At 42.0% G+C, this 23,934-nt stretch overlaps 1 protein-coding gene across 1 annotated transcript; it reads left to right on the top strand.

Moving 5' to 3' along the window:
* The first annotated feature begins 517 nt into the window (after positions 1 to 517).
* LOC148047773 (vomeronasal type-2 receptor 1-like) lies at positions 518 to 22,120 on the top strand. The gene is made up of 10 exons (XM_087708148.1): positions 518 to 567; positions 1,459 to 1,617; positions 6,934 to 7,219; positions 7,582 to 7,777; positions 9,618 to 9,760; positions 16,696 to 17,028; positions 17,401 to 17,532; positions 19,374 to 19,523; positions 20,662 to 20,788; positions 21,219 to 22,120. Exons 1-10 carry the CDS (start codon positions 518 to 520, stop codon positions 22,118 to 22,120), a joined length of 2,478 nt encoding a protein of 825 aa, XP_087564274.1.
* The last annotated feature ends 1,814 nt before the right edge of the window (positions 22,121 to 23,934 follow it).

The raw sequence follows: 23,934 nt of genomic DNA, 5'->3' as shown, positions 1-23,934 counted from the left end.
GCATGGTTTTCTATCAGTTTTGGGTGACACCTGTCTTGTCTTCAAACCTGGCAGAAGTCTCATAGCACAGGGATCACCAATGGATTCCGTCAGGACCCATAGCTGGCCCGTATCTTTGGAGTCTATACTTGGAGCCTATACCTTTGGAATCAGAGCTTCAGATTAATGTTCATCCTTGAAGCAACTGATTGCCCAGGCAATATGTGTAACTAATTAACTTATATTCCATTAAATAGTTTTAGAGGGTGAAATGGAGAAAGGTCTCAGATGCAAATTTAGCAGAAGAACTCATACCTGCACATCACATAGCAATGGCCCTGGGCTCAGCTCCTCAGATTTTATTTAGCCCTTCACCCTCAGCCATTGTGGTATTGTACTGCTATAGCATCATCTCTTGGCTCCCTATTAGATCACCTGTGTAAAGACAGGAAATATCACCACATCATAAAGAAGACAGTAACAAGCTATTTTTCAGATTAGTGCCCCAGGGAATTTTGACCAGATCTTCTTTGTAACCATGAAGACCAATAATCTTCCACATTCTGAAAGATATAAGACATTTAACAGGTAACTCCAATAGATTATTCAATATATCATGATCTGGAGTAAAGAATCCACAGGTGGGTTTCACATAAATTTACCACCAGTTCACCCCGTGTGTGCATGGTCGCTTTGTGAGCATGTGCACCTTCCACACATGTGCACACGTATGTGTGCTCACATACATGGCTTAAAAATGTCGCTAAATAAACATAGAGATGGGTGTGTGGGCAGGCGGGGGCGGGGCGGGGTGGGACGGGGGCAGGGCTACCCACAGTTTACCATTAACCATTTGCCTAAACCAGTCTGAGCCAGCTGACTAACACCTCTGATCTAACCATTGAGAAAGATAGCCTCATCCCCATCAGATAGAATAAGAAGGAAATATAGTGGCTCATTGCCTAATTTAACAATATTGAACTGTTTTTCCACATTTGAAGCTTTAGAATCTCAAGAATAAGTTTTCAGACTAAGAAAACAATCAACTTCATCGAATTGTTCCTTTCTTGATTCTCAATTTAGGATTATTCTCCTGAGTCAAACAAAACTCTTTTCTCCAACAGCATACTTTTGTGGCGATGCTCATTCCCAATTCCCCTTCTAATTTTTATAAGCATGTATTATTTATTCTCCTTTGGAATTTCCACCACCACAATTAGTTGCCAATCAATGTGACGACAAATGGGATAGACAGCACTTGATACTCTGATTTGTAACAGCCTCCTTCTGTGATGAGAGCATAGGTTGGGGTAAAGCTAGGCAAATACTGTAGCAATCTGAAATTGTAGACTCTGAGATTTAACTCTGTGCTGAAGAAAGAACTATAGGAAGGATCTCTTGCAGTGTATGTCAAATGTTGTTGCTGATGCATATACAGCTTTTTCTGCTTCAGCTTCTGTCTCAAATACCCTGTGCCAGTATGCTGGTGAAATGCCCATTTAAGGTGATAATAGAAGAAAAGGAATGGTTCCATTACTACAAGCCAGGGGACTATTGGATAACTGGAATAATGTCTGGAATCGTAGCTCGATTGTATGAATTTTCGTTCTCAAAACCTCCAACCCACCAACTGAAAAGGTAATTGTCCGCACGTCCAGGATTCTGGTGATTGAGTTTACCTGCTCCAATGTCTTTTCTAGGAATGATTTCCATTCCCCGATTCCTCACCTTGAGAAAGGCAAATTCATTATTGCTTCTCCCAATTTCCTTTAGAGGAAAGGCTCCTGAGAAACATGATGATTTTGTAAAAGTTCCTTTTAAGTTCTTCCCCAAGTGTCCGTCTCAACACTGGACACTGTCAACACTGTCCCACAATGACTCTTACCTGGATGGGGTTCTACCTGCTTTCAAAATGATTACCTTGGTACTATGGAGAGTCAGCAACCTGTTTATTCATATTTATTTTATTTATTTATTTATGAACAATAGTTAAACATTAACTCCTAATAAAGTGATTGAATGAATACCTTAGAATAGAGGGAGATCTTGTCTATTTTCTCCCCACTGTTTCTTCCCCTTCCTTACATTTAGTCTATAATTCCTATCACCCTCTCCACTCTTTCTTCCATCCTTTAACACTTTTGCCATTTTTGTGGCTTTCCTTTTCCTTTTGGTTTAAATAAAAGGGATAACTTAGAATAGCATAGTTGTATGGGACCTTGGAGGTCTTCTTCATTTTCTAGAACTGAATCAAATGCTTTCTTATATTCTATCCAAGCCATGAACATGTCGGTTTGTCTTTTCTTTGAATTCTTTAGGGTTAGCTTGTCAATCAGCGGTTGATCCTTTGTTCCTCTTGAATTTTTGCAGCATCCTTTCTGTTCTATAGGAAGCAAGTCATTTCTTTTCAAGTATCCCTAAATTTGATTTGCAGTGATGTGAATAAGAAGCTTGTGTGTTGTTGGCAAGCAGGTGATTGGCCCATGGTTTCCAGGGTCCTTTCCTCTTTCTTTATCTTTTTGGATCAAAAATGTCCTTCTAGTTGTCATCCACTCATCATTTTCATTTTTTTTAAAGATCGGGTTCATTTGGGCTGCCAATCTTTCATGCACACTTGTAAGTGCCTTTAGCCAGTAGCCATGTAGATCAACTGGTCCATGTGCACTCCAATTTTTCACTTTTCTTGACTGCCTTTGCACCTTTTTTCCCCCCACATATTCCATTTTATGCAATTTAATAGAATCCTCAACCTGTTTGATCCATTTTGTATTTCTGTTCTGCTTCTTGTTGTTTTCCCACAAGTTCTTCCAGAATTTAAGAGCTTTCTCCTTATCCGGCTTTTTATTTGTTGTTACTCAATCTCCACTTTCTAACCTCTTATAAAACTGGTCCTGATTTGCTCTAAACTGTGAGTTTTCCTTGAACTGAATTACTTGATTTTCATATCTTTTAATATTTTCAGCATCTGCAACAACCCTCCGCTTCAGCTCTTCAATTACTACCGCAACCTCTTTGTTCTCCAAATCATATCTTGCTTCCAGGCTCCTTTTGACCTGTTTGTTCTTTAGCTGACCTTGCCTTAGGTTTTTCAATTTCATTATTTCTTCTATTTCTTTTTCCCTCAACTCTGGCATCTCCTGGAACAGCGATATCAATAAACTGTATGCTTTGGCCCTCTGCAACTGGGATATCTTTCATGTTGTGCTCCAAATGACGATCTGTTTGTATTCGAAAGTCCCATAAGAACTTCACCTTCTCATTTTCGATAACTTTTTCCACTTTATGTTGTACATAATGACCAGTGGATTAATTTAGCAACTCGGTCCTGTCTAGCTTTGTAATCAGTTTAAGCACTTTTTCTGCATTCACATATTAAATATGAAACAGTTTTGACTTTGACATTTTCCTTCAAGAGCTGTCCATGCAAAGCTTTGGTTTTCCATCTATTTAATCTGTCATCCAGCTGTTTTTCCTTATATTCTGCCTTTGTTTATGTTGTTTTTATGCTGTTCTCCATTTTCACAGCCTGCAGCAATTTTTCTGTACTTTGTTTCACACGATCATTCAAACTTCATTTTTCTTCTTCTACAGTTTGATGGATTTGCAATAGCCCCCTGCCCTCTATTTTTCTTGGCAGGTACAACCTGTCGATGGCACTTTGTGGATGCAAAGCATGGTATACATTCAAAAGTTTGTGTGTTTTCCAGTCCATGTTTTCCAGTTCAGCCAAAGTCCAGTTGATGATTCCAGCTGAGTAGTATACCACTGGAACTGCCCTTGTATTAATGCCTTTTTTATGTTTCCAGCATTCAGCTTTGATTTTAATATTTTGCGGACCCTCCTGATGTATTCCTTTTGCGTTGACTCTTTGACTTTTCCATTCAAGATGTTATCTGCTTCCAATATGCATAGGTACTTGTAACCATCATCCTTTGCTAACGCTTTCACTATATTTCCATTTTTATTTTATTTTATATTTCTATTTTCTGCTCCTCGGTAAATGACTCTCTCCAAACCGCAATACAATCCCCAGCTAGCTGTCAATAGCCATCAAAAACGCTTTTAATCCACAAAAAATAGAATCAGATAAGAAGAAAAGAGACTTCCCCCTGTGCTCTTCCTTTTAGTTGTTAAATTTTCTTCACTTCCAAATTGCAGAAGACAAAATCCTCTGAGGCTTTGGTGCTTAACCTCCGCTGCTTCCTTTTCTCAATTTTTCAATAACATTCCCCGAATATCAGTTAGCTGCTAATTCCGCTCCGGGACTTTTTTAAAGAATAAGATCAATTTTTCTCTTTCTCTGTGAGTTGGTAAATCACTCATCCAGTTTCAACACTCTGTTCCCAGCACCATTCCTGCACAATAACTTAGTCCAGTTGCCCCAACTTTGTAGCGGTTATTCAATTATGGCTGCTGCCCCCACTGCCAGTTTGAAGATGTTTTCTCTGACGTCCCAAGAAACTGCCAGTTCCTCTAGGTCACCAGAGCCATCCCTTCTTCTCCTCTGTCCCTCAAGGACAGGTTTTCAGTCTGAAGACCCCCCAACAGCGATTTGTCTGGCTGGGTTTCCACAAGGCTCAGCAGAGCCTGCTTTTTTCCCAGCCAGTCTCGTGGCTTCTGTCTTTGCCTATTTATTTATTTATTGGAATTGGTCAAACAAAAACAAGAACAAGAATAAGAGAATAAAAAATACAATTACAGGGACTATAGGCTTGTTGGTGCACTTATGCACAGTCCTTCTACTGACCATTTAAGTATAAAGTAAGGTCCACAGAAGTCAATTTGTGACTGAAACTGTGAAAATTTGTAGCTGAAAAAACTGAGTCAGGTAGGGCATGCCAGACTTCAACAACTCTATTACAGAAATCATATTTTTTACATTCAAGTTTAGAACGATTTACATGGAGTTTAAAGCGGTTGTTTGCATGCATATTATTGTGATTAAAATAGACAAAGATATTTACAGGTAAAATATTACTACATATAATTTTGTATGCAATACCTAGATCTGATTGCAAGCAACACAGTTCTAAGTTATCCAAGCTGAGAATTTTGAGCCTAGTAGTATAAGTTTGAGTTTGAGTTTGAGTTTAATTTTATTTATAGGCCGCCCAATCCCAGAGGACTCCAGGCGGCTTACAGCGAGGGGAAAAAAAAAGCAATAAAAGAAAATAAGAATAAAGATAGAGAGGTTAAAAACAACACAGATACATTCGTCTCAGTCAGAGCTGGACCTCAACAATGAGGTCAACAGCCCCAGGCCTGCCAGAATAGCAAGGTCTTGACAGCTTTTCTGAAGGCCATGAGAGTGGGTAAGGTCCGGATTTCTGGGGATAGTTCTTTCCAGAGGATCAGAACAGCCACAGAGAAGGCTCTCCTCTGGGGAGCCACCAGCCAACATTATCTGGCTGGCGGCATCTGAAGGAGGCCCACCCTGTGGGATCTTACCAGCCGTTGGGAGGAGTGTGGCAGTAGGCGGTCTTGCAGGTATGCTGGCCCTAAGCCATGTAGGGCTTTAAAGGTAATAACCAACACCTTGAATTGTGTCCAGAGACCAACAGGTAGCCAGTGCAGCTCGTGGAGGATAGGTGTAACATGGGTGTACCTAGGTACACCCAATATCGCTCGTGCGGCTGCATTCTGGACTAGTTGCAGTCTCCAAACACTTTTCAAGGGTAGCTCCATGTAGAGTGCGTTGCAGTAATCCAGCCTTGAGGTGACTAGGGCGTGAGTGACGGTCTGGAGTGCCTCCCGATCCAAGTATGGCCGCAATTGATGCACCAGGTGAACCTGGGCAAAGGCCCCCCTGGTCACAGCCGACAAATGGTGTTCCAGTGTCAGCTGTGAGTCCAGGAGGACCCCCATATTGCAAGCCCTCTCTGAGGGGTGTAGGTTTTCACCCCCCAGGATCAAGGATGGACTGTCTGGGCTGTCCTTCAGGAGCAACATTCATAGCCACTCAGTCTTGTTGGGATTGAGTACGAGTTTGTTTACCCCCATCCAGATCCTAACAGCCTCCGGGCACCATCACTTCATGTTCGCCGCTACATTGAGCTGGCAGGGGGCAGAGAGATATAACTGTGTTTCATCAGCATACTGATGATACTTAACCCCGTGCTGTCGAATGATCACACCCAGTGGCTTCATGTAGATGTTAAATAAGAGGAGGAACAAGACCAAACCCTGCAGCACCCCACATTTAAGGGGCCTAGGGGTCAATCTCTGTCGCCCGACCAACACCGACTGCGACCTGTTAGAGAGAACAGTAGAACAGTGCCTCTCACTCCCACCTCCTCCAACCGTCGCAGAAGGATATCATGGTCGATGGTATCTAAGGCCGCTGAGAGATCAAGAAACACCAGGATAGAGGAATGTCCTCTATCCCTGGCCCACCAGAGATCATCAATCAGTGCGACCAAAGCGGTTTCTGTGCTGTATCTATGCCTGAAACCAGACTGAAAGGAATCTATATAATCTGCTTCATTCAAGGTCCGTTGGAGTTGAAGCGCCACCACCTTCTCGACAACCTTTCCTAAAAAAGGAAGGTTGGAGACAGGATGATAGTTCTTAAGAATAGCTGGGTCCAGAGAAGGCTTCTTAAGGAGGGGCCTTACCACCGCTTCCATAAGTGGTTGCGGGAAAGATCCCTCCTGTAAAGATCCATTCGTAATCATCTGGAGGCAGCCTCGTGTTACCTCTCTGCTGGTCGAGACCAGCCAGGAGGGGCACGGGTCCAATAAACAGGTGGAGGCACTCATCGCTCCCATGGCCTTGTCCCCCTCAGGGGTGACAAACTTGAACTCAAATAGTCAAAATCACTTTGCAAAACAACAGAATTATCTGTAGAATTGAATAATTTTATGTCATTGGCAAAAAGAGCGCAATTGCTTTTAAGTTGATCACATAAATCATTGATATAGAGCAAAAAAAGATGATGAATTTCTTACATTGCAGTGAGAACAACTTCTACTACAATCTGCCCTTCTTGTTGGCTGTTCATGAAGTCAACCGGAATCCTTGGCTCTTACCCAACATCACCCTGGGCTACAACATCTATCAGAACTTTTTCAGTGCAAGAATGACATATGAGGCCATGCTGGATGTGCTGTCTACAGGACAAGAGAGCGTCCCAAACTATAGTTGTGGAAGACAAAAGAATCTGCTGGCAGTTCTTGAAGAGATGGATTCCGAACTCTTTGATCATATATCTAATGTCATGAGCATCTATAAAATTCCACAGGTATAAAGGTAAATGGAATACCAAGTTGTAAATTTTCAGATTTGCCTTGAAGTCAGAACTTGCATATATTTCTCCAAAATAAATTTCTCCAAATAAATTGAAAGTCAGAGAGTAAATATTAGAAGAGCTGAAAGATTTTAAATTCACAAAGTATGTGAAGTGTATGTGTGTGGGTATGTGTAGTTATGTAGTTCCTGTGATCAGTTGTCCACCCCACCTGCCCCCATCCTATTCTGTCCTAAATTTTGGTATTTTTCAGCTCAGCTGATTCACGGAGCACAGTGGATTTCTGTGTCTCAGCTGTTTTTGTTACCAGCATTGCCCAAATGGTAAAATTGGTGCATTTTGTACTAGTACTTCAGACTCAGCAGAGGGCTAGTACTAGTAACACCAGGAAGTGTGAAGTGGCTGGGTCAAAGGCAAAAGGATGCTCAGCTGTGGATGTATCTGGTGGTGAAAGGAAAGTCCGATGCTGTAAAGATCTACGCTCCGTAGGAAGTTGGAATGTAAGATCCATGAATCACGTCAAGCTTGATGTGGTCAGACATGAGATGACAAGTAAGAGATGACAAGACTAAACATTGACATCTTAGGAATCAGCTAACTAAAATGGACATGAATGGGTGAATTTAATTCAGATGACCATCAAGTATACTACTGTGGGCAAGAATCCCTCAGAAGAAATGGACTAGCCTTCATAGTTAATAAAAGAGTAGAAAAAGCACAATCTCCAAAATGACAGAATGTTTCCAGTTTGAATCCAAGGCAAACCATTCAACATCACAGTTGTCCAAGTCCATGTCCCAACCACTGGTGCTGAAGAGGATGAAGTTGACCAGTTCTATGAAGCACTAAAGTATCTTATAAAATTAACACCAAAATGATCTCATTCTCATCATGGGGAGTTGGAATACTGAAGTAGGAAGTCAAAAGTTAACTGGAATAACAGGTAAGTTTGGCCTTGGAGTACAAAATGAAGCAGAGCACAGGCTACAAACACTATTTTCCAACAACCCAAGAGATGGTCGTCACCAGATGGTCAACACAGAAATCAGATTGATTATGTGCTCTGCAGCCAAAGATGGAGAAGCGCTATACAGTCAGTAAACATAAGACCGGGAGCTGACTGTGGCTCAGATCATGAGCTTCTAGTTGCAAAATTTAGGTTTAAAATGAAGAAGATAGGGAAATACACTAAGCCACTCAGGTATGAACTAAATCATATCCCTGATGAACATACAGTAGAAGTGACAAATAGATTTAAGGAATTAGATCTGATTCCTTAGATCTATGGACGGAGGTTCACAACACTGTACAAGAGGTAGCAACTACAACCATCCCAAATAAAAAGAAGTTTAAGAAAGCAAAATGGCTGTCTGAGAAAGCTTTACAAATAGCTGGAGAAAGAAGGGAAGCAAAAGGTAAGGGAGAAAGGGGAAGATGCACCCAACTGAATGCAGAATTCCAGAGAATAGCTAGAAGAGATAAGAATGCCTTCTTAAATGAACAGTGGAAAGTAATAGAAGAAAACAATAGAATATCGAGGACCAGAGAACTTTTTGAGAAAATTGGAGACATGAAGGGGATGTTTCACGCAAAGATGGGCATGATAAAGAACCAAAATGGCAGGGACTTAACAGAAGCAGAAGAGGTTAAGAAGAGGTGGCAAAATTACACAGCAGAACTATAAAAGAAGGAGCTTAACATCCCTGATAACTACAATGGGGTCATCACTGATCTCAAGTCGGACATTCTGTATTGTGAAGTCAAATGGGTCTTAGGAAGTCTGAGAAACAAAAAAGCTAGTGGAAGTGACAGTATTCCACCTGAGATATTCAAAATCCTAAAAGATGATGCAATGAAAGTGCTACACTCAATTTGCCAGCAAATTTGGAAAACTCAACAGTGGCCAAAGAATTTGAAAAAGTCAGTTTACATTCCAATTCCAAAGAAAGGCAATGCCAAAGAATGTTCAAACTATTGCACCATTGCACTTATTTTACCTGCTAGCAAAGTTATGCTCACAATCCTACCAGCTAGGCTGCAGCAGTATGTGGATTGAGAACTACTAGAAGCAGGATTTCGAAGAGGCAGAGGAACTAGAGATCAAATTGCCAACATACTCTGGATCATGGAGAAAGCTAGGGAGTTTCAGAAAACACCTACTTCTGCTTCATTGAATATGCCGAAGCCTTTGATTGTGTGGCTCACAACAAATTGTGGCAAGTTCTTAAAGAGATGGGAGTACCAGACCATATTATTTGTCTCTTGAGAAACAAATATGTGGGTCAAGAAGCAACAATGAGAACTGGTCATGGAAGCACTGATTGGTTCAAAATTAAGAAAGGAGTTTGGGAACAATGTATACTGTATCTCTGTATATTTAACTTATATGCAGAGTACATCAAGAGAAAGGTGGGGCTGGATGAATCACAAGTTGGAATTAAGATTGCCCGGAGAAATTTCAACACCCTCAGATATGCAGGTGATACCACTCTAATGGCAGAAAATGAAGAGGAAGTAAAGAGCCGCTTGATGCGGGTGAAGGAGGAGAGTGCAGAAGTTGGCTTGAAACCTTACATTAAGAAAACTAAGATCATGGCATCGAGACCTCTCAATTCCTGGCAAATAGATGGGGAAGAAATGGAGGTAGTGATACATTTTATTTTCCTGGGCTCTATGTGTTCTCTGGGTCGGCAGCTGCTTCTCTCCATTGCTGCTCTTGGTGGGAGAGCATCTTGTACAATTTAGCAGCTGTGAGCTGTATTTTTTCTGTAAGTCCCATCCAGAAATCACTGCAGCACAGAGAAGAAGCAGCCATGTTGAATGCTATTTCTCTCAGCCACAGCACTTTCTGGATGGGATTTAGAGAAAAGAGTTGCTAAATTGCACAAGATGATCTCCCAATATGGGAGAGAAGCATCCATTGCCCCGAAGAGCACAGATGGAGGGGAGCAGGCCCTGAAAGGCTGCTCAGCCAAGCTTTGCACGTGGTGGAAGCACACACATTAACATTTTTGGTGAATCGGTGGTGGAATTATTTGAAACTCACCACTGCGGATACTACATTCTTATTTACAATCCATTGGGGTCCCCATAGTTCCCCCCCCCTCAAATCCTGACCTGGGTCTCCACCGGCATTGGGTCTGCTTTAAAGTAAGATTGATGCAGGGGGGGGTGCACAGGTAAACCCACCAGTGGCTGGCCAGGTTAGGAGATCCTAATATGCTGAACACTATAAATCCCAATATGCTGAATATTATAAATTTATATTAGCTGACATTTCACTCTAGTGACTTGACCTGACTTCTTGACTCATAACTTCCTCATAAGTATTAAAAATAATGCTGAAACAGTGTGGCAAGATGCTCTGAAGGAGGGGCACAGGAAGCCAGGCGTGGGTGAGAGATAGAACAGAGGTGAAACAGCTAACATTCCAAAATGAACTTCTCCTTTTCGAAATGTCATGTTTGTCTCTTGTATGGAAACGCCTTGAGAATGCACAATGTGGAACATGGCATAAAAATAGCATCCTGGGCAGAGCCCAGGCACTTCAGATTTTGGTGTGTGAGCACGCTGAACTCTTGATGCATCCAATAAACCTGTTTTCTCTTGAACCTTCGTGGTCTCGAGTCCTGGTCTTTCATAAGTAGATTGCAAACCTCAATCTGCTGCAACAAGATTATGAAATTGACTTCTGCATTTCAATTGTCTGAAAGAAATTCAGCCAATTAAAGAGTTTATATAGAAATATTTGAAATCAATTATATGAATGAAGACAATGAAATAATATACCAATTGTTAGATAGGGTGAATGGATGAGGCAGACTCAGGCTTCAGCAACCACAGCTTTTTATTAAGTGACAACTATGTACAATCCAGCAAAGGCTCTGTCTGGCAGCAGCCCTTTTATAGGGAGCTGTCAGACCTCTCGACCAATCAGATTAAAGTACTGTTCCCACTGGAACAGAGGACCTATGCAGAAGCTACCATACTGCCTGTCAGTATGTAACACCCCTCCCCTCTTAATTTGGCTTGCCTGCTTGTAAGGTACTCATGCAGGTAGGGCGGTTTTCTAGTGACTCGTCCAGACCTGCGCAGTTCAGTTGGAGCTGGATCTTTGGTCAGGTCGGATGGAACTGCTGTCTCTCTGGCTTCGCCTGGTGGAAGCTCCTGGAACTTTCCACAGGGTGTGGATGGAGTTTCCGGAACCGGTTTGCTCAGAACTCGCTTTGGCCCTGTAACTTCAGCAGATAAGAAGCCTGTCCCTTGAGACTTGAGTAGTCTGTGGAAGGAGTGAGTTCGTGCTCCTTTTGGGTAGGACTTTGGTTAACTCATGCAGGAGTTACTTCTGGTGGCCTAAGGTTGGATTGGAGAGGCAGCCTCGGAGTTGGTTAATGTGCCGCTTCCAAATTCTACTGTACTTGAGCTCTACTGGTAAGAGCGAGGTCCAGTAATTCCTGTAACAGTGGCAGGAATCCAGAAGCTCCCCCCCCCCCCCAGTGTAGTTCTGGGCATAAATTCTATCCCCTATGCTAAAGTCTACATTTGCCGGTCGAATCTGGGGGTGTTGCGGCAGATGGATGGTTGGATGTAGCCGGTCTAAGGGCGATCTTAGCTGGCAACCCGTTAGAAGCTCAGCGGGACTTCTACTAGTGGTAGCACTTGGTATGATGTGCTGGTAAAGCAGGAATTGGTTTACCCATCTTTGCCAATCTCCCGGCCCCATCCTCACTAAGGCTTCTTTAGTGGATCGCACCATTCTGTCCACCTGTCCATTATGGACCGGATGGAATGGAGCAACCAGGGAATGTCTGATTCCCTGTGAAGCTAAGTAAGTCTGGAATTGCCTGGCCGTAAATTGGGGCCCTTTGTCAGAGACTAGGACGTTGGGCAGGCCGTGAGTGGAGAAAAGTCTCCATAGTGCCTTGATGACCGCTTCTGCCATAGTAGTAGCCATGAGGACTATCTCTAACAATTTCAAGTAGGCATCCACAACTACCATGAATACTTGGCCATGAACATGGCCAGCAAAGTCAATGTGCACCCTAGACGAGGGTGACTGAGGTTGCTCCCACTCCTTGGTGGGTGCCTCTGGGGAAGCTATTCTGGACTCCTGGCATGCTGTGCAGGTAGCCACCCACTCTTCAATCTTCCTATCCATGTTAGGCCACCACACGTAACTCCTAGCCAAAGGTTTCATCTGGACAATTCCCGGATGCCCTATATGCAAGGCTGCTAATACTGCAACCCGCAGTTTGGTTGGAACAATGACCCAGTCCCCCCAGAGTAGACAACCATTAACAACAGACAATTCATCCCTTTTAAACAGTTCTTAGTCTTTTAAATAGTTGCTCCTTATTTGCAGCTGATACCAAGATGTTGGTGAAATAGGGGACGACTCCTGGTATCCCCTGGAAAAGCTGTTCCATGACACTTTGCAACAGTCCAGAGGCAATACTAATGCTGAATTGTAGACGGGTGCATTTAAATGCACCCCTATGCATCACAACGGTTTCGGCCTCCACAGTGGCACCATCTATAGGCAACTGTTGGCATGCCTGCACCATATCTAATTTAGCAAATACTTTTCCTGGGCCAAAAGAATGGAGTAAATGCTGGATAATGGGCACTAGATAAGCACTTTGTTGTAAGGCCTTATTTATTGTACATTTGTAGGCTGCACAGATGTGGACAGACCTGTCAGACTTGACCTGAGTCACTATAGGTGTCTGGCCAATTAATTTATATTCAATTCAAAATCAATTTTGGGTCGGAGAGAGAAATAGACCCTCCGGGGTTTTAGACTAATGGGGGCTACGTTGGGGTCCAAATTAAAAGAGATTGGGTTAATTAAAAGATTACCTAGACCAGTGCTAAAGATGTCCTTGAACTCCTTAAGTAGTTCTTCAGTGCTGTCATCACGAACAGCACTGATTCCGGTCACCCTCAGGCCCAGGGGACCAGACTAAGCCTAGAAGGCTCTGCAGGACTCTGCCAACCACAGTCACAGGAAGCCATCCATTGAAGGACAAGAATTTCATTCCGAAAGTCCCTTGGCCCAGAACTGGGATTTGGTTCCCCTGGTAGTCACTCAGGCACAGGTCTGGAACCATCAACTTGTGCCTGCTCAAGTTGGGGACAGTCTTTTTCTGTAATGCACTCTACATGGGGCTGCCCTTGAAGAGTGTTCGAAGACTTCAGCTAGTCCAGAACGCAGCCGCGCAAGCGATTGTGGGTGCACCCAGGTACACCCACATCACACCTATCCTCCGGGAGCTGCACTGGCTACCCATTAGTCTCCGGACCCGCTTCAAGGTGCTGGTCATTACCTATAAAGCCCTACATGGCATCGGACCTGGGTACCTGAAAGACCGCCTCCTGCCGATTACCTTCCATAGACTGATTAGATCTCACAGGTTAGGTCTTCTCCGGATTCCATCTGCCAGCCAATGTCGGCAGGCGACTTCCCGGGGGAGAGCCTTCGCTGTTGCAGCTCCAGCCCTTTGGAATGACCTCCCTGTGGAGATCCAGACCCTCACTACCCTCTCGGCCTTCCGCAAAGCCACTAAGTCCTGGCTGCTCCAGCAGGCCGGGGGGCTTTTGAAATATCCAGCCCCACGGTAACTGTGAATGTTGTGTATTTTAAAGTGTTGTTTTGTTTATTTATCCCCTTCCCTTGTTTATTGTAAGCCGCCCGGAGTCCTTCGGGAGTGGGTGGCATACAAGACCAATAAACATCAAACATCAACATTTTCAGCATAGTCCAGGACATGATGGTCATTGAGGACCCTGTATCAATCTCCATAGAGCAGGGAGATCCCTCAAGGAGGATGGTGACCCTCAGCTTCTTGTTTCGTGGGGTGCTTGCTTGACCAATGGTGGTCTGGAATGTTGCATCAGTTCCTGCCCCAGGCAGCTTTTGTCATGGCTGCCATGTCTCTCACCTTGGCGTTCTTGGGCGTACAGGTTGGCCCTTCGGTTGCTTTCGTGCTGCATGGAATTAGCTTCTGCAGACTTTGACGTTGTGCCTTTTTTGCTCACAGCACTGGCAGATGATGTCTTGGCAATGGCAGGCATATCACTGATGGTTGCCCCCACAGCCGGTGCAAGGTGGGAAACACATTTCAAATTTCCGCACCGAATCTTTGCGTTCATTGCGCATGCGGTAGATTTTGTCCTCACTATCAGAGGGCTCTTGCTCGGCATTCTCGCATTACACTTCCGCAGTTTTGTGCCCACTCTTGGGGCTGTTCTGCCTCTGCAGCATCTATGTCGACTTGGTCGAAGACTCGGTAGCCCTGGCTTCGTCCAGGGCAATTTGTAGAGTGAGATTTGTCTTGGCGAGCAACCTCCTTTGTAAATCAATGTCCCAAACACCACAAATGATTCTGTTCAGCAAACGTTCATCTAAGTCCCTGAATTCGCATTAGGCCGCAGCCTTATGAAGTGCGCAACATACTGGTTCATCATTTCACCTTCATTCTGGTTGCAGAGGTTGAATTCATGCCTCTGCACGTATTTAGCTGGTCTGGGAGCGTAGTGTGTCTGCAGCATCTGTTGTAGCATCGACCAAGCAACTGACTGTACCGGCGTTGGCTTGGATAGATCCTTGGCAGTCTCAAATACCTCTGGCCCACAATAGTTCAGGAACATGGCTTTCTTTCAGCCTTCGGACAGGCCCTGGAGGTCGTTGGCTTCAAGGAAACATTTGAACCTCAACATATATGAATCCCAGTGCTAGTGGCTGGGTCATACGGAGCTGGTGGGCATGCATAGTCATCTTTGTCCGGTCAGGCAGATTCAAATTTGCCACTTAAAGATGGCTGCTCGATGCCGTGCTTAGCTCTCAGCTGGACTGACTTGCTGGATTGTATTTGCTCTTTTTGGTGCCTAGTTGCCTTCCATTCCCACCTTCATCGCCAGTGTTAGATAGGGTGAATTAATGAGGGAGACTCAGACTTCAGAACAAAAGCACTTTATTAAGTGACAAGTATGTACATTCCAGCAAAGGCTCTGTCTGGCAGCAGCCCTTTTATAGGGAGTTGTCAGAACTCTCGACCATTCAGATAAAAGTACTGTTCCCGCTGGAACAGAGGACCTATGTGGAAACTACTATACTGTCGGTCAGTATGTAACACCAATATTAAAAAATAGCTATGGGGGAGAATATAACAAACAATATTTCAAGCCCAACATATGAAATAATCAAATAAGAAGTATCTATGAGAATAATCTACCAGAAATTAACGTGTTTGTCAGTTTTAAAAAATATCCCATGAGTTTATAGCAGTATTCCAATATTTGAGTGGCTGCTCAATTTATTTTCCGAATCACCAGATGGTAGGACAAGAAACAATGGATGGAAACTTATCAAGGAGGAAAGCAACCTGGAATTAAGGCTTTGAGGACAATTAACCATTGGAACAGCTTCCCTCCAGAAGTTGTGGGTGCTTCATCGCTGGGGTTTTAAAAGAATAGCAATATAGCAGTAGACTTATATACCGCTTCATAGGCCTTTCAGGCCTCTCTAAGTGGTTTACAGAGAATCAGCATATTGCCCCCAACAATCTGGGTCCTCATTTTACCCACCTCGGAAGGATGGAAGGCTGAGTCAACCCTGAGCCGGTGAGATTTGAACCGCTGACCTGCTGATCTAGCAGTAGCCTGCAGTGCTGCATTTAACCACTGCCCCACCTTGGCGCCACCTTTAACCACTGCGCCACCTTGGACTGGACAGTCACTTGTCTGAAATGGTATTGGGTCTCCTGCTTGAACAGGGGGTTGGAAAGGGCAGGGGTGTCACTCGATTTCATTGAGTGCTGCATCAGGGTTGTGTTTGACCTTGGGGATGAGGTGTGGCCAAGGTGGGTGTGGCCACAATGTCATCACTTGTGTCAGGTGGCACCTATGGTTGCCCAAATGCTCTGCCAGCATGACCAGGCTCCAGAGCTCCGTTTTCAGCTGAGATGACCTCCTGCAACCCTTTGCCAGCCAAAATGGAGCTTGAGCGGGGCATACTCTAGCTCCCTTTTCACTGGCAGAGGCACCATGGGCTGGTCTTTTGCTATTTCCAGGATGGCCCTGCAGGCCAGATCTAAGCACTCTGCAGGCCGGATCCAGCACCTGGGCCTTGAGTTTGATACCCCCGGATTAATGTCTACTGCTTGACTAGAAGACTCCCCAGCTCTATTCTGATTGACTAATGGACTAAGTGGATGAATGAGGTATAATATGACCCGTAGGGTGTGCTCTATGAGGACCACCCATGAACCTTCCCCACAGATAATTCAGAGCTCCCTAGTTTCAAAGGGAGCATACAAGACAACAGGACAGAACGTCAAGGGAACTAGCAAAATTCATGCAGTTATTGTTTGAAACTTCTCTCAGCCGTGGGGAAAGGCCCTCAGATTCACCATCTGACTTTTATCATTAAAACTGGCAGAAACTACCAATACCTTCTCTTTTATCTTTAGATCAACTACAGTGTCATCAACCAGATGGCTGAGCAAAATCATCATTTTCCTTTTTCATATCGGTTGACCCCAAACCAAGAACCTCCTTACTCAGCCATTGTCCAGCTTCTCCTGCACTTCCGATGGACGTGGATCGGCCTCCTTTCTCAGGACAATGAAAAAGGAGAAAAATTCAAAAGACGCTTGGAAGTTCTCACTCTTAAAAATGGGATTTGTGTTGTCCTCTCAGGAACTGTCCTAGAAGCAAATATGCAGACAAGTACTGGAGAAACTGTCATGGAAGAAAAAAGGAAAATGTTCTATTCTCTTATCAAGAGTCAAATAAAAATTATAGTATGCCAACTGGATTTTCAGGCCTTTGGAATTTTAACATTAATAATACAAATAATTGATAAGACTAATACATCACTTGTGGGAAGGGTGTGGATTGCAACAACTTTGACAGCTTTAAGTGTAAATATTTTTGACCTCTCGGTTGATCTCCAAAATAAATATACTTTGTTTTCTTTCCTCATCCAGACAAACAGAAGGACTCAGTATTATGACTTTAATTCTTATTCCTCTATGGGCATATTGTATGAAAAGGAAGCGTTCCAATGTTCCTATTCGAGTTCTCTCTTATCTAAGAAAGTTTGGAAAAAATGCAGAGAAAAAGAGAACTGGGAATTCCCACCCCATGATGTGATTGCAAAAATCCTGTCTCAGGATTCCTCCAGTGTTTCCCAAATAATTCAAGTTGTGGCCTGGGTCCTCAATGCTGCCTCTTCCTCCCAATGGAGTAAGAGGAGAATGCGAGCTGGATACCATCAGTCACTCCAGATTGTACAGCCATGGCAGGTAAGTTTTCTCCTTTGAGGTTCCTTTGATTCTCCCCTTCCAATTCTGCAATATTAAATTAGATGTAGAAAGGGGTGAAATATTCCAAAGAGCAGTTGCCCAATTTGTGGTATTTCACAGTGAGTGTCAACCCTGTAGCTGACAAGGCTGAGGCCATTTTGAAGGTTCAGTTGCCACACTGGAGTCAAGGGATAAGGAGGAGGGGAATAGAGATAGCTAGGGTTTTGTAGCCAAAAGAAAATATTCTCTCCTGGGAACCAAGGTCATTCCCACCCAAGGCTGGAGGGAGGATGGGTCTAGTTACCAGGCAACCGGATGACACCTTGATTGGACCATGTGACTGATTGTTTGGAAAGGAGAGGAAAACTTTTACTTTTAATTAGGTGAAAACTATGGGAACATTTAGAATCAGTTTTCATCAGCCTATATGCTGATATGATATGTCCAATAAAACTGATATTTGAGGAACCTGCTTGCCTCAGAGTCCTGTAATATGGGGATATTACTTGGAACCCTGACATTTAACTGACTCTAATTTTTCCCCATGTTTTTTATGTTTTAATTTATTACAAACATATCAATGTGTGAACAGTGTGGCACCTGAATGTCTTATGTTTTGGTACAAATAATATATATATTCATCATAGTTACTACAGTTGACAAGCTTATATAGTTCTGGTAATAATACACATATTTTGTTGAATTATAATGTTTCATTATTTAGTTATTCAATTACTTACTTATTTATTTATTAGTTTGTCAAACATGTACAAGATATCAATATAAATATGAACCTGGACATCAACGAAGGAAATGAATACAAATAAATTGGGACAGTAGGACAGGGATGGTAGACTTGCTGGTGCGCTTATGCGTGCCCCCTTTACGGACCTCTTAGGAATGGAGTGAGTTGCATGGTAGACAGTTTAAGGTTGAAGCTGTGAAGGTTTGAGGTTGTAACAAAGCAGTCAGGTAGAGCATTCCAGGTTGAATGCTCAACCTGGTTGAGCAACCACTCTGTTGCTGAAGTCGTATTTCAACTGAGTTTGGAGAAGTTTACCTTGAGTTTGTATCGATTACTTACCCATGTATTATTGAGGTTGGCCAACAATTTTGTCTACTATGCTTAGTTCAGACTGCTGCTGGAGCAGTTCCAGATTGTTCAAGCCCAAAATTTCAAGCCTATTCTAGGGATTCAATTGTGAGTAGAGGAGTGAAGTACTCTTCTCGTGAAATACCTCTGGACATGCTCAATCGAATTAATGTCTGATATACAGAGTAGATTCCAGGCAGATGAGCTGTAGTTGAGAATTAGTCTGGCAAAGGTTTTGTTCGCCCTAATTTGCAGTGCAATGTTACCGGAGAAGAAGCTTCAATAATTAGTTGACAATTATTAATGCTTTTTGGCAATGCTGTTACAGTGAGCTCTGGGGTTTAGATCATTAGAGATGAGTCCTCCTTGGTCCTTGATGGAGTAAAAGTCGTGTATGACGTCATTTCACATAACTTGTATTTGGTGCTCTGATTTTTATTGCCAATGTGTAGGACAGAGTATTTGTTAGTTGAGATTTAGAGTTGCAAAATGCACAACCATTCTGATACATGGTCAAGGTCAATTTGTAGGGCGACCTTGACCATGTGACATAATTTTTTGAAAAAGAGTTATAAATTCCTGGGGAATGACTGAAAGAAACTTTCCATGAAATACTGAATCAATGTTTCAGATGGCAGTGGTTATTTGAAGAGGTTGAATTATTCAGAGTACCACCATTCCAGAATAATAGCAAGAATAACATTGAATAAAGGCTCAAATTGTCATTTTTTTTTCTATGTTTATGCAGCTTCATAGTTTCCTGAAAAATTTCCAATATCACAATAATTCCAGAGATGGAATTTCTTTTGAAGCAAATGGAATTCCTGTTGGTGACTTTGATATCATGCAGTGGACATCACTTTTGAACAAATCAGATGCGGGGGTGAAAATTGGGAATGTAGAAAGACAAACCTCCTCAGAAGTGAAGATTTCTGTCAATCAAAGTGCCATCCAATGGCCAACATTATTTAACAATGTAGTTGAGGCTGCTTGGATTTTGCTCTTCTATTTATCTCCATATGTGGAATTTGTTCTGCTCAATAAGCAGTAATTTTTATTGAGGCAAATTGAGATACGTAACTTCCAAATAACAGAACTTAAACCCTCATTGATTTATTAGATATTGGTACAGTTTGTTGCACAAATTCAAATCCAGAAAACACACACAGATAACAGATTCAGCTGCATTCATTTATATATATATATATATATATATATATATAGATAGATAGATAGATAGATAGATAGATAGATAGATAGATAGATAGATAGATAGATAGATAGATAGATATAGATATAGATATAGATATAGATATAGATATAGATATAGATATAGATATAGATATAGATATAGATATAGATATAGATATAGATATAGATATAGATATAGATATAGATAGATAGATAGATAGATAGATAGAGATAGAGATAGAGATAGAGATAGAGATAGAGATAGAGATAGAGATAGAGATAGAGATATCTATCTATCTATCTATCTATCTATCTATCTATCTATCTATCTATCTATCTATCTATCTATCTATCTATATATATATATATATATATATATATAAAGTCACAACCCCTGGTATGCCCAAATATGGGAGGGAGGTCACACACGAGCCAAAGGACAGAGAATGGAAGTTCTGTCCTTCGGCTCGTCACAAGATATACATACATACATACATACATACATACATACATACATACATGCGTGTATGTGTGTGTGTGTGTGTGTGTGTGTGTGTAGTACAGCATTATCATACATGCCATAAGGAGAAACACCTTTGTAATAGAGCTACTTTCCTTTGGAAGAAAGAATAAGGCAATGAGTCTGTTTTGGGATCTACAATGAAGATTGAAAGAGAAAAGAATGGCCTTTCATTTGCCCCTTCCATGTAGAGTAATTAAAGTTCATGCCACTACTTTTTGACTGGTTTTGCTCAATGTGCTCCTGGGCTTCTGGAAGCCGTTGATTTCAGTAAAACCTTCTAAGTCATAGATTACTCTGAAATAATCTTTCTATGTATGTTTAGATGGTACCTTATTCAAGATGTACAAAAAGTTGCTCTGCTGGTTATACCAAGATTGTGAGAGTGGGAGCCCCAGTTTGCTGCTACGACTGTTCTCTGTGTATGGAAGGAACTTACTCTGGGCAAGAAGGTACAGTAGGTGGCTCCAAAAATATCAAAAAAATCAGGATTCAATCAAAATTCTCTATTGCTTTTTGGGAATATTTGATCAAGAATCCAGATAAACATTACATTTCTTGAAGGAATCCACAAACTTTTCAAAGATTGGGCATTATCAGCAAATTTGGATGATGACGTGAGCATTAAAATAAATAATGAAAGATTGCTGATATCTATTGACTTGCTTGCTTGGTTTTAGGAAAAAGGTTTGGAGAGCTGATAATAACATTCATCTTCAGCCTTTAAAAAGAGTGTTGATTCTTTTAGCTAATGTTATATCATATGAATATCCCTGAGTTGAATATTATTTTATTCCTTGAAAATGAAGTAATTTATTTCTGATGTCGTTTTCATGCTGCTACAGTTGCAGAAACAGATACATGATAACCAATTTTTTCCAGATGCAGCCCATTGTGAAAAGTGTCCAGATGACCAGTATTCCAATAAGAAGCGAGATCAGTGTGTACCCAAAACTATAAGCTTCTTATCCTACGACGAATTGTTGGGAATCATCCTGGCTTTCTTTGCCATTGCTTTGTCCCTAACCACCGCCTTTATTCTGGGGATCTTCATTAAATACCGAGAAACTCCCATAGTCAAAGCTAACAACCGAGACCTCACCTACATTCTTCTAATCTCGCTCTTGCTTGCTTTCTTGACCCCCCTTCTGTTTATTGGTCATCCCAAGAAAGTGACTTGCCTCCTTCGGCAAGTCACCTTCAGCTTCGTTTTCTCAGTTGCCGTCTCTTCCTTGCTGGCAAAGACGATTATGGTAGTAGTTGCATTTTTGGCCACGAAGCCAGGCAGTGTCATGAGGAAATGGCTGGGGAAGAGTCTGGCCAACTCTATTGTTTTATCCTGCTCTGGTATTCAAGTATGCATCTGTATCATGCGGCTGGCAATCTTTCCCCCATTCCCAGATTCTGACTTTCATTCCCAACCAGGACAGATCCTGCTGCAATGCAATGAAGGCTCTGTCACCATGTTCTACTCTGCTCTTGGCTACATGGGTTTCCTGGCTGCCATTTGCTTCTTTGTGGCATTTCTGGCTCGAAAGCTGCCTGGTTCCTTCAATGAAACCAAACTGATCACCTTCAGCATGTTGGTTTTTTGCAGTGTTTGGATCTCCTTTGTCCCCACCTACCTGAGCACCAAGGGGAAATATATGGTGGCTGTGCAGATCTTCTCCATCCTGGCCTCTAGCTTGGGTTTACTGGGCTGTATCTTTATCCCCAAATGCTACATTATAATCTTGAGACCTGCTCTGAACACCAAAGAACATCTGATGATGAAAATTCACTAGGTTTCCTTATTTTGGTGTTTATTTCTGTTCAGTTTATATGCAATATTAAATCACATAGTTTGAAGTAATGTTTTATGTGTTGTTGCTTATCTTTCTTCATTCCATATGAATTTTGAATTATAATAAATGTGTAAAAAGTTGCTTAAACAACTCAAACAATTTGAAATAACCATATCCTTCAATTGTCATAATCTGAATTCATATTAAATTATAACAATCATCAATGACATTAATAGATTTTCTAAAACCAGGCCAGATAAACTGTTATCAGAGATGTTTTGATAAGGCTTTATATTAAATCAAAGACTATGGCTAATAATGGTGTGTGGTTTTCGTTACTAATTATTGGTGTGTGGTGTTTTATATTATTTTCTGAGAGGATGTTCTGACTTTGTTTCAAAAAATAGTTAATTTCAAATACTGTATATATTTGATTGATCTCTTCTGGCTGGATAATGTAAGATCACTCATAGTTAGATAAATGAGATAGATAGATACATGGGAGATATCAGGAAAGAGAAAAACAGAGAAACAGAAAAGTGCAGACAAAAGGGAAGTGACTGCTGCAATATTTATAAATACTCCATAAAGACTCTTGTGATATTCAGAGAGGACATTAACCAATTTTAATTTGGAAAAGTGAAAAAAGAAGAGAAATACTTTGGTGAACTTAGAAACTAAATATCTATCTAGATATTATTTTGGGGACAAGCTTAGGGAGCTGATGGGTTTTGGAGCCTCGATGGATTAAAAATATGTACATGATTAAAATAATGTAAAAATAATTACTGTGTTTGATATTTTGGAGAAGTACTTTTTGATTATCAGAGATGACAAGTACATTGAACCAGAGGAAGGAATTCACTCCGGTCCTGTCTGGTATGCCAGAAGGGGTAGTGAAAATCTGGCATACTGGACCAGTCCAGTAGTAATGGTGGTTTGGCCACGCCCCAAATCTCTGTCAGAAGCTTTTTTTAAGCCCATTTTCCCTGCCAGTTTAGGCAAGGGAAAAGACATTTTAAGAATAAAAAGGGGGTGGAGAGGGAGGAAGGAAGGGAAGGGAGAAATATTCAGCAGTTTCTTTCTGGGTCAACTAAACAACAAACTGGGTAAAAGGTAGAATTCTTATATGGTTCTATGTTTTTGAAGTTTAGGGGTTTGTGCAATATGGGCTTTGCATTTCTAAAAGGGTTTGGATGATTCCAGGTTTTGAATCGAACCAAACTTTCTACAGACTCATTATCTCATTATCTATCTGGCAGGCATGTGGAATGAGCCTTTCTGGGAGTAATATTTTCTTGGGGGGGGGGGGGGTGTTTGTTGCTTCCCACAGAAGGAAGGGAAAAAGAAAGAAAGAAAAACAGCAAAGCAATTTAGGGCTAGAAGTTTACTCAGACATCATCTAGTCCAACCCCCTGCTGCAGCAGGAAACCATACATTGTCTGGATTATTTTGGTGCCTCTAACAGACAGGAAAATTGCCAGAAAGGAGAAGGAGTTGACTGGCACAAGGCTGCCATGCAGAGGAAGGCAGAGATAGTCCTTGACTTATGACTACAATTGAGCCCAAAAGTTTGGTTGCTAAGCAAGAGTGTTGTTAAGTGAACTTCACCACATATTACCCAATCCATTACATCTCTGGTGAGTGACATCAAGTTGTCCATCCCACCCAGTCACATGACACCTAAGCCATGCCCACAAAAGGGGCCATGCCCACAGAACAGGTAGTAAAAGTTTTTGAAATCCCCCCTGCATTGAACATATCAAAGATAGGGTATAAAACCTCATCTACATCCTCATAAGCAACATCATCGG

The sequence above is a fragment of the Thamnophis sirtalis genome, unplaced genomic scaffold, assembly GCF_051295495.1.
Source record: "Thamnophis sirtalis isolate CommonGarterSnake01/CBP01778 unplaced genomic scaffold, rThaSir2_p1.2 scaffold_3, whole genome shotgun sequence".
In the NCBI taxonomy this organism is placed as follows: Eukaryota; Metazoa; Chordata; class Lepidosauria; order Squamata; family Natricidae; genus Thamnophis; species Thamnophis sirtalis.
This window is presented reverse-complemented; position numbering and strand designations above follow the sequence as displayed.

Coding starts and splice junctions, on each gene's coding strand:
- LOC148047773 (XM_087708148.1), top strand. CDS start 518: ATGAAGACCAATAATCTTCCACATTCTGAAAGATATAAGACATTTAAC. Junction 7,220..7,581: donor GCATCTATAAAATTCCACAG/GTATAAAGGTAA, acceptor CTAGTACTTCAG/ACTCAGCAGAGGGCTAGTAC. Junction 20,789..21,218: donor AACTTACTCTGGGCAAGAAG/GTACAGTAGGTG, acceptor AATTTTTTCCAG/ATGCAGCCCATTGTGAAAAG.